The sequence below is a fragment of the Drosophila teissieri genome, chromosome X, assembly GCF_016746235.2.
Source record: "Drosophila teissieri strain GT53w chromosome X, Prin_Dtei_1.1, whole genome shotgun sequence".
NCBI lineage: Eukaryota > Metazoa > Arthropoda > Insecta > Diptera > Drosophilidae > Drosophila > Drosophila teissieri.
Genome location: NC_053034.1, coordinates 4,562,803 through 4,572,918, shown reverse-complemented (window position 1 = coordinate 4,572,918; position 10,116 = coordinate 4,562,803). Strand labels below are relative to the sequence as shown.

The window sequence follows — 10,116 nt, the reverse complement described above, 5'->3', positions numbered from 1 at the left end:
GACGACGACGCGAAGGTGGGGTGAGTGTAGCCAGCAAATGGTTAATTTAATTACAAATTCTTTGCTTTCTTTTCCATTCGTATTAAATTTTCATGGGGTCCTGACATCAGCTTCCTGTGCGTGCGTGAGTGTGTGTGAGCTGCTGCCCATGTGGTGGTGGGTGTGGTGGTGTGTGTGCGTATGTGTATGCGTATGCGTATGCGTACGCGGGGCACCTGCTGTCATTGCCGTCTTTGCGGCATTTTGGCCGCTTAAATACCCAGGAGACTTGAGAAAAAGCATCCACACTCGCAATCACCCGCCCAGCCCTTCACACGTACACACAAACTCACACACACACACACATGGACACGCTGATTGTCCTTTCAATGAAAAATAGCACTCATTAATGTTGCTCATTAGCAGGACCTCGCATCCTGCTCCTTGACTCTGCCCTGCCAGTGACATTCCCTTACGAGGCTAAGGACCTCGCCATCACCCCCCAGATATCCTTCGACCACCTCCAGCCTCTTGGCCATTCAGCAAGTGTCAACTGGCAAATGATTTGCCATTATTTACTAATAAAACTCATCGAGTTTCGGGCCTCTGCTAATCGAATGTGTGCTCCGCACCACCCAACCACTTTGGCTTCTGTGTCTGTGTCCTGGCAAGCGAAGGACTCTTAATTCGAAGCGACTCACACGTTTACGCTGGCAAATGACCTCAATCAACGCGGTCGAGAGATCAGCTGGGGGAAATTAGTGTACTTTGCTTATATAAGAACAAATCCTTAAAAGAGGAGGTGGAGGTGGAGGTGTAGCGAAAATATCGAACCATTACTACGGAGTAATCTGAGCAACATTTAGAAGCCGAGAAGCTTGGGAAACGCTCCGCAACTTTTGGCTCCCATGAAATTGCTGACAATGGAGCTGATCATCATCCAGTAAACAAATTGCCACCAAAATAATTCTTCCCTTTCCTTGAGACAGCAGTGAGTGTCATATTCGTAAGCATAACATCACTTGCCGGTTCCATTTGTTTGATTATATTTTGTCCAAGCAACGACATTTTTTGACCAGACGAGAGGGTGCGGTGCGGTAATCTTTCATATCGATTCAATAGCTGGCTTCCGGTTCGATTCCGGTGCCTGTCAATCAGAGGAGGTCCCACATGGCTTACCAGAGGGCGGGGCTGAACTCCCCGAACTCCTTTGTCAGGGCCATCCTTACTTGGACTTCCACTTGGACTTCTGCCTGCCAGTCAAACTCTTTTCGGCTGCCCAATTCTTTGCATTTAATTTCGTTTATTCATTCGAACGACCACAAAATGACATTTGCATTTGGGCAGCGGTCAGTCCCGAAACCCGCATCCAAAGTCCCGCATCCAGAATCCCTAACCCGGGTCTCATGTGCTGCCCTCCGGGGACTTCCGTTGCCCCGGACGGGGGGAAGGTCTCCGGGGTTTCGTAACAAATGAATGGCTCAGTTGCAAAAATTTGTTTTGACAACTGAAGATGCTCGCAGCAGGCCAAGTGCAAAATTTATAAAGCGCACAAGTGCGAAACTATCAAATGTCCGGGCGGCATGGTGCGGATCGCAGTGGATCACGATGGAGCGGAGTGGAGTGGAGGGGCATGGAGTGGCATGGCATGGAGTGGCATGGAGTAGAGTCGAGTGTGTGTAATTAATTCTCTGCTGAGTCGGCAAACGTAGGCCCAGCCAAAAAAGCACAATTAAGTGCACAACAAAAACAGCAGATTTTCTGGACGTGGCATGACCAACTACACTGCTCGCTAACCGATTTCCATGCCTTTCTCCATTACAAGTTAGTTTATATTGTATATATTTTACCAACTACAAGGTATTCTAGCACTTTTTGAGTTCAAGTTTATATTACATTTTATATTTTGAACTATAATTTGTGTGCTCTCACTCCGCTGAACAATACCAGTATCATTTGGACAGTTTTGGACACTCAAGGTCCAGTGTGCAAGTCAGCTAAACTGCAAATGGATAACTACTATTTTTCGGATGCTGTAACTGTGGCCCGTTGCCGGATTCGTCGTCAACAGCTTTATATATATATGTGTGTACGTAGTTCGAGGCCATCGTCATCGTAGCCGTGGCCAAAAAGCAATTAGCAAAGTTTTCAGTCTCCAAAACACTCACTCCTCGCATGGAAAACGGGGATGAAGTGGGATCAGGTTGGGTTTACGGCCGGCAAGGATGGCAGGGAGGTGGCCATCCTCAGCCGACCATCATCAATCTGGTGCAGTTGCGCACCCAATCCCAGTGCCAAATCCCAATCTCCGCGTCGATCGGATTCCATTGCTCCAAGGCTGTTGCACCTAACTATCAGATGTCGTGGACAGAATGTTGCACAGCGAAAAATACACCCAAGACCTAACATTTGTATAGAAATCTTCGAGCTATTCAGTTGGTAAGCCGTCTTACCAATTTAAATTCACTTGGCAAGGAAGCAAATTGAACATTACGCAATTCAATAAGCTTAAGTGCTTTTAAATATCTTTAAATTCGATTTTTATTTATCATTCTATATCTTCAATTAATTATATATTGACAATTGATTTTGGGGTTTCTCGCTGTGCGCCGGGCGCGACCAACGCTATTCGCAATTATTCATGGGTAATCTAACCCAAAATGGGACGTTAATTACTGGCGCATGTCAGTGGCATTTTCCCCATGCCCCATGCCAAATGCCCCATGCCCCATGCCGCATGCCCCTGACCCCTGGAATCCTTGAATCCCGGGCCCCTCACCACCCAGCTTCCCTTTCGGCAATGTGTAACTGTGCTGTGTGGCGTGAATTGCACAAGTACGGCCAGCAATTTGCTTTTTTGTCCAACTGCAAACACTGCGGAATCCGCACACCCAGGTCCCCAGAAGTCCGCTCTCCGGCCATTTATCGGGTGATTAATTAAGCTGCAAGGACCTGTGAATGCAACTTTCTGCCGCTGACAACTCCCGCTGAAAAGAGGTGGTGGTGGTGGGCCATTGAAGATTTCCGCAAATATTCAACGCAAGTAACGCAAGGAAAGTGTTGCCCTTATATCAATCATATTTCTTTTAATTAATTATATCTTATATCTAATAGTGTGGGTCAATTCAATCCAACACCACATTTAAACTTGCTCAATTGGAATAGGAAGTGTTCGAAATTTGAATTCTTACTGTTAGAAGTGGCAAAGAGTGCCATTGCTTAGCTAGACCCAGAAGAACCCGGTCAAAATGAAAGACGGTGCAAGTTTGGTAAGATCTTTTAGAAAATAAAACAGTTGCACACTTTGCTCATACGCGTGTATGTTGTACGAATATAGTTAGTAGTGATGGTCGAAAAAAAATATATATGATTCAGTTCCTGCGGACACCCACCCAATCGTCGAATACTTAAGTCGAATAAGTAAAATGCAGGGATCCGTTGTAAAACCTCCAGATAAATCCTAGGCATGCGGGGTAAGTTAAAAAAAAACACGTATGCGTATGTAAAGTTAAACTTATGGCTAAGTTGTGTTGGCCTAGCTGTGGCCCAGCTTGTCCGCGATGAACTTAACGAAGTCGCTGCGGAACAGGATCTTTGGATTGTCCTCGGTGGCCAGCTCCTCCACCTGGCGCAGGTCCGTCCACTTCCAGAGCAGGCGGTACGAGAAGCTGCACCGGAACGAGGCGAAGATCTCGTTAGCCTTCTTGCTGGGTATCTGATCCTTGTAGTACGCCTCCTTATTCTTCACGTTGAAGTAGTACAGCTGACCCCGTGACCGCGAGTGCGCGGACACATAGTTTTTGGTCAGGTCGCAGAACATCATTATGCCGCCCGGGACAAAGAACTTCTTGTCATCGAGCGCGTATCCGAACCTCTGCGAGTTATCCTTTAGCACATAATGCCTCATGTCCGCAAAGAAACTGCCCATATCCTGCAGCCGAAAGAAGGGCTTGCTGCGCAGCGCACCAAAAGTGCGCTCCTTGCGGTACGGCTTGTTTAGACTCCTGGCAAACTTATCGCACATGCTGACGCGCTCGCGGAACGACCGTCTGCGGATGTCGATGCCACCCAGGCAGATGCCATCGATGATGTGCAGGGCAGCCACTCGCTGAATGGTCCTGCCCTCGCCGTAGAACTCGTACACAATCTGGCCGAAGAAGATCGAGCGCGGCTGCACCTCAAAGGCGGTCTCCACCAGCTCCCACTTTTTATGCTCCGTGTAGCGCAGCAAGTTGCCCCGGGATTTGCACAAGAACAGACTGCACGCATTGATGTTCGTCTCCTCGCGTCCCACGGGCACAAAATACCAGTCCGCCACGTTCTTAACGGCCGTATTGAGACTGGCCACGCCGCTCATCTCGGTGGCCGGCACACTCAGCCAGCTGCGTTCGTTCCCCCAATCGGCCAGGAGTTCATCGAGCAGCCTGTCCGTTGGCTTGATCTCCGGTGCCTGGCGAAGTTTATCCGGAAGTCCCCATCGCTTCAGGCACTCCTGCCGCACCTCCGACTGCTTGGTCTCCTTCAGCTCCAAATTCTGTGCGAATGCTGCTATCTTGCGCAAGCCGACGATCTGCTTCTTGCCAATGGCGTTATTTGAATCGATAATGTAACGCAGAAAGTCCTCATCCTCGGCCAGCTCGTTGGCATCAAAGATCTCCAGCACGTCGTTCTCCTCCAGTTGCGACTCATCGGACAGCATCAGGTTGACCGTATTCAGATAAGCTATGATGCCCGCCGTTTCCGCGTCCGAACGTTTGTACTTGCAGACCAGGTAGCGCTCCGAATTTGCCGGCCGGCTGCTGTTTGGCTTGATGATGGCAATCTGGTGGAAGCACTTGTACATCAGATAGACCAGGCCCACACTAAACGGTGTGAACAGGTCAAACACCTTGCACACGAAGTTGCCATTCGGTCGCAGAATCTTCAGCGCGGTGAGGAACTGACAGAGGTACAGCTGCTTGGACAGGATCTCCTGGATGTTCTCCTGACCTTCCACCGAAAAGCCGCCGTCTGCCATGGCAAAGTGAACCCCCTGGGGCGTATGCATGCGGATATACTCGTTCAGCGAATCCTGGTTGCTTTCATCGAAGATGTTGCCATCTTCCTTTACGCCGTAGAACGTGTCGAAGGACTCCGGCGAAGCAGCGAAGAACTTTTCCAGCTTAAAGTCGTTCGCGCCACGCAGCGTGAAGCCAAATCCTTTGGCCTCCCAAGACTTGCGAAACAACACGTACTCGGAGAAGCCGCCAGGGCCTGTGCAACAACAGAAAGGAGATCAAGGTTATTACTATAAATCGAGTTTATTGAGAATGAAGTATTTATGTTAATGGAAATCAACATTTGGAAAGTGAAGCGAAACGCAAGGTAATCACCTGCACACATATCCGTGAAGTAGAGGAGCTCGTCGGGAGCCACCAGGGACTCGCCAGCGGGGTCACGGGGATTGGTGAACATGAAGTCGCACATCGAGTCGATGTTGGCCATCTTGACGGCGGCGCGGTTAAGAAAGATGGAGCTGCGGATTGTCTCGAACGGATTGCATCTGGATCTCGCCCGCCGTTTCTCGCTGTCGTTGAGATCATCGAATACGGTTTTGGCATTGATGATGTGATGCAGGATGGCTGGCTCGCAGTAGCGTGTTTCTCCGTCGAGCGTTAACTTCTTCTCACCGGTGACCACATGTCCCATCAGCTGATCGAGGCTGTATGCGTCTGCACGACTGCCAGGATTGTGCAGCCAAAGCACCGGTTCGGGTATCTCGAGCTCCTCGCAGGCAGGATCCCATTGGCCAGCCGAGGACTGGACGGTGTCCAGCTTGAGGCCAAAGCCACGGCGCCCATCCTGCTGCACGGCGATGATGGGCTCCAGGCGACCCTGGTTGCTCTTTCCTAAGCCCTTGTCATTCTCGTAGCCCATCTTTTTCATCATCTCCATGGCCTTGTTCGAGTAGCTCTTCACCCATTCCCGCTTGATCTTCTTGGGCGTGGGCTCCGAGTTCTCATCGTCCGAAGGTTCGTCCATCTTGCACGCGGCGATGGAATCTGATTTGTGATCTGCGGTTTCAGGAGGCGGGATGCTGCTCTAGTTTCTGCAGCCTATTAATTGATTATATACAATAACAATTAAATCAGCTAAAGAGCCTCAGTTAATTAATAGGACATTTCTTCCAGTGCCGAGTTATTTGTTTACAAAGAAATTTGGACAACGGTGTCGATTCCTTGTAGATTCCACAGCCTGGTTATTACACTTCAGCAGTGTTCTTTGCCGTTCCCGCCCCCGGATCGGGCATCTAGATGGTTAAGACTGCGTTCCGGAAAGTGTTTGTCAACCGTGATTCTGATTTAAGCACATTTAGAAGAACTTTTTGGTCTAATTTTCAGCTGCAGCTGACTCGATAGGTGCGATAAGTCCAGCCAAATAACGCTTCGTGTTATCGATAACATGGTTGTTCTTGAAGAGGTACGCCGAATGGTTATAAATACCGAAGCGAAATGCAGTGAAATATACCAGAAAAATACTTTCCGCGGGCAATTCAAAAGTTGAATTTATTATTTCATCAACCAATTTTGATTTAATTGTAATCTCTTAAAATGTGGGTTGCACTGACCAAAGGAGACTTTGAGTTAGATTTCTACAGAGCAGACAACTATTTCTCACAAGTTTAGCTTAAATTCCCGGGCTGAAAACCCAGATTGAATATTGTAATATTAGTGTACCACCATAATGGACGGGCAGACGGGTGAAGAGATCAAACCAAATCCACAGTCGCGGAAACTAAAGTTCTCCGGGATTTGCCAGCTGAATGATGAGGAACTTGAGCATCTCTACAAGATCGATAAGCTGACGGACGAGGAGCTGGCCTCCGTGGACCTGGAGAGAAGCTCCCTAATCGATGACTATCGTCATTTGCACGAGCTTTCGCAGATTTGGCAAAAGGAGAACAAAGCCGCACCGCCTTCCAGCCTCTCGGAGTGGGAGTTACACAAAGAGCTGCAGCATATGGAGTACAAACCTAAGAAGGTGTACAAATTTCACTTGCTCAACAAGTTGGTTAAGGTCATGAGTTTCGAGAAGGACCCGGCGTCCATCTTCAGCGAGCAGCAGTTGCAGTTCGATGCGGACTACCATGACGAGAAGGTCTATCTGCTTCCGCCCAAGGATTGTCTGCGTCGCCGCCTGGAGTCCTTCTACGACCACCTGGACAACATGTTCGTCTGCGGCGATCGCAACATGGCCATCGACTTGGTGGTGCAGGGCATCCTCCGTTTGAACAGGCGCCGCAAGTGGCAGAGCGGTGGCCTCATCCCAGAAACAAATTCCTACCTAGAAAGTGCAATGTCAAGTGCAGGATTATCGACCGAATTTCTGTTTTTTAGTTAAATTTTTTCCTCACTCCGAAGAAGGGACAACTTCCCACGGTATACTGTTATTAGAACAAATTTTAAGATAAAGCTTGCTTGACCATTAAAAAATGTAGAAACATACATACACATTTTATTTGGTAATAATGTGGGTTTTTGTACAGCAAAATCCTAATTTCTTGGCCAAAAAAAGTCGCAAAGACAATATTATTGCAGTTTTGTAAAGCTAATAAACAGATCTAACTTACCCCATCACTGTTCTGCAGATTTTCGGAAATCCGTTTTTTAACAAATTTTCGCATTTTTGATAAGGGGTACCATCATCACTTTTTGCGAAAAATGGCAAAAAATTGAAGTTTCCAGGCTGGAATACAGAACGATGGGGAATTTTATTACGAATTCAACGAGGTATCACACTTCACTTTTGGATAATTATTTCAATTGTTATTGAAAAAAAACGGATTATTTTGTATCAAAAAATCAGGATTCCATTTTTGCCCATTAGTAGCCTTTGGGAAAGACCTCCACTAGGCAGTCCGAAATTTCAGGGAAACACACAACTAGCGTCGTACTGATCCCACGTTTAGAAAATTGAAACAGCTGGTTTGAAATTCCTGTATAGCACAAAAATGTCCTGGCTGACGGAGATTCCATTGGCGAGACAAGATAGAGTGGGTCTGCAAGACACGTTTCAGTTGTCCGACGAGGCACTGGTCGCCAACGGGCTGGAGAGGAATTCGATGGTGGAAAACTTGCGCTTCATTTACGATTTCGGTGGGGAGTGGCATACTAATGATAGATTGACTCAGTTCCGAGCTCCGAAAGCCAGCCCCGCCAAACGCGAAAACCGGATGATATTGAACATACCCAACAAAGTGTACACGTTTAAGATGCTCAGGCAGATGATCACGGAGATGAGTTTCGAGAAGCAGCCGGAGGCCATTTTCAAGGAGCAGGAGTTGGCGGTTAATAAGGATTACCGCGAGCTGCCGGACGAGGAAGCCATGCAGATGACGCCCAGAGAGCGTCTGGATCGCCGGCTCAAGTCGTTCTACGATCATCTGGAAGACATGTTCGTCGGCGCCGATCTCAACATGGCCAACATGGCCGTCGACTTGGTGTTCAACGGAATCTCCCGCTTGGCCGAGCGCCGAAATGTGTTGACCGACAGCTGGCGGACCAAAGGGGATACCAACTGCACGCACTTTGGAGCCGTTTAGCCCAATTTCAAAACCAAAATCAATATAAGCGTGTAGTTGTCTGGGAAATCATTTACACTTCAATGTGTATTTCGATTCTCCACGGGAATGCAGCAGAATATTGTATTTTTAACTAAATTCAAATTCATTTTTAGCACTTGATTCATGCGCATTTGTGTGTACTTCAATTACAGATCTCACTTATTTTCACTTAACTAGTTTTTTAAAGTAATAATGGTTTGTAAGTAGGGGGCTTAAGATGGGGAAAAAAAAATGTTTTCATGTTTTCAATGGCTTCAGTTCCATTCTTGATTCGGCAGCGCTTGTAGGCTCGCAGCTGGATGCTCACCACATCCGCCTACATCTTCTCGTAGGTCTCGCTGTACGGACAGGTGAGGCAGGTGTGGGTGTAGGTGTCCTCCTCCTCGTTGTAGGTGTCCGGCCCGAACTCGTGCTCGTGAATTTCGTGCGTCTTCTTGGTGTAGATGCTGCTGCGCACCTCCATGCGCAGTTGCTTCATCTTCTTGTTGTACTTGCGCGCCTTTCCCTCCTCCCGCTTGTCCTCTCGCGACTCGTGCTGGCGCACCAGCTCTTCCTCGCTGCCCCAGACCTCCAGTGCGCGCTGGTGGATCTGCAGATGGAGATACAGCTTCATCTCGCCCCAACGCACGTTGTGCGGATTCTTGCGGCTTATGTACCGCAGCTTGGGCTCCCGCTTGTCGAAGTCGCAGTCCTTCAGCAAGTACTCGGCCTTGGCCTCAGTCCGCGTAATCAGGGCGTAGCGTTCGTCCTTGTCCCGGCACTTGTCGCACACCGAGTGCCCGAAGTTGTTGAACAAATAGGAGTCGGCGAACATGTCCCCGCACTCCAGGCACTCCTCGTACTGCACGGGTATGGCAATGGCGTCGTCCAGGATAGGAGGGGCCTCCTCCCCCGACTTATTCAGACCCGCTGTACCCGAGGCCGTGGGCAGAACAGGCTGTTCAAGCAGGAAACCCCCGCCAGAGTCTATGTACTTGGTTCCCTGCACCTTGATCACAGAGCTTCCCTGGCTGAGGGTCGCCTCCGGATGGGAGCCGCCCTCCTTATTGCTGTCGGGGATTAGACGAGCTGCGGGTTAGGTATAATCTCTCGGAGATATGGCATAATAGATAGCCCACCTGGCCAGGTCCTTAAATGGATGCAAAACCAACTTGGCCTCCCGCAATTTCTGCGCCTTGGCCAGGTTCCTTTCGATCCTCGCCTTCTGTGCATTGGTCAGCTTGGACTTCTTCTCCGCCGGCGGAGCAGCTTCATCGGTAGACACCTCCGCAGACATTTCGATTTCACCAGCTTTTGTATTTAGTGAGCGCAAAGTTCTCAGATATTTTGTTTATGAAATGCTTCTTCTTGCCGATTTGACATTCCACGGAAGAGCATCAAGTTCAAAGCCGATTTAACAGTGATGCCAGACTTTACGCGGAGCAAAGCCGTTATTGGCGGAAAATTTAAGAAAACCAAATTTTATTTTAAATTTATATCAATTTCACAAAATTTCAAATTCATCGAACTCTAAAATGGGCCTTCAGATTAGAAGC

General features: G+C 48.5%; 4 protein-coding genes across 4 annotated transcripts; 2 read left to right on the top strand and 2 right to left on the bottom strand.

The window, feature by feature from the left end:
* Positions 1-3,244: 3,244 nt before the first annotated feature.
* LOC122623419 (cap-specific mRNA (nucleoside-2'-O-)-methyltransferase 1) lies at positions 3,245-6,382 on the bottom strand. The gene is made up of 2 exons (XM_043802574.1): positions 5,352-6,382; positions 3,245-5,232 (listed from the first exon to the last, which is right to left on the bottom strand). The coding sequence occupies exons 1-2, from the start codon at positions 5,998-6,000 to the stop codon at positions 3,515-3,517; spliced, it is 2,367 nt and encodes a 788-aa protein (XP_043658509.1). The 5' UTR covers positions 6,001-6,382; the 3' UTR covers positions 3,245-3,514.
* A 214-nt stretch (positions 6,383-6,596) lies between these two features.
* LOC122624607 lies at positions 6,597-7,592 on the top strand. The gene has a single exon (XM_043804248.1). The coding sequence runs from the start codon at positions 6,703-6,705 to the stop codon at positions 7,357-7,359; it is 657 nt and encodes a 218-aa protein (XP_043660183.1). The 5' UTR covers positions 6,597-6,702; the 3' UTR covers positions 7,360-7,592.
* Positions 7,593-7,969: 377 nt separating this feature from the next.
* LOC122624059 lies at positions 7,970-8,560 on the top strand. Its single transcript, XM_043803489.1, has one exon. It carries the CDS (start codon positions 7,970-7,972, stop codon positions 8,558-8,560), a length of 591 nt encoding a protein of 196 aa, XP_043659424.1.
* A 123-nt stretch (positions 8,561-8,683) lies between these two features.
* Positions 8,684-9,954, bottom strand: LOC122623897 (DNA repair protein complementing XP-A cells homolog). Its single transcript, XM_043803268.1, has 2 exons — positions 9,700-9,954; positions 8,684-9,630 (listed from the first exon to the last, which is right to left on the bottom strand). Exons 1-2 carry the CDS (start codon positions 9,855-9,857, stop codon positions 8,898-8,900), a joined length of 891 nt encoding a protein of 296 aa, XP_043659203.1. The 5' UTR covers positions 9,858-9,954; the 3' UTR covers positions 8,684-8,897.
* Positions 9,955-10,116: the final 162 nt, after the last annotated feature.

Bases quoted from the DNA above. Each gene is read 5' to 3' on its own strand.
- LOC122623419 (XM_043802574.1), bottom strand. From the start codon at position 6,000: ATGGACGAACCTTCGGACGATGAGAACTCGGAGCCCACGCCCAAGAAG. The intron at 5,233-5,351 runs GTGATTACCTTG...GTTGTTGCACAG, and splicing joins CTTCACGGATATGTGTGCAG to GCCCTGGCGGCTTCTCCGAG.
- LOC122624607 (XM_043804248.1), top strand. From the start codon at position 6,703: ATGGACGGGCAGACGGGTGAAGAGATCAAACCAAATCCACAGTCGCGG.
- LOC122624059 (XM_043803489.1), top strand. From the start codon at position 7,970: ATGTCCTGGCTGACGGAGATTCCATTGGCGAGACAAGATAGAGTGGGT.
- LOC122623897 (XM_043803268.1), bottom strand. From the start codon at position 9,857: ATGTCTGCGGAGGTGTCTACCGATGAAGCTGCTCCGCCGGCGGAGAAG. The intron at 9,631-9,699 runs GTGGGCTATCTA...AATCCCCGACAG, and splicing joins CCATTTAAGGACCTGGCCAG to CAATAAGGAGGGCGGCTCCC.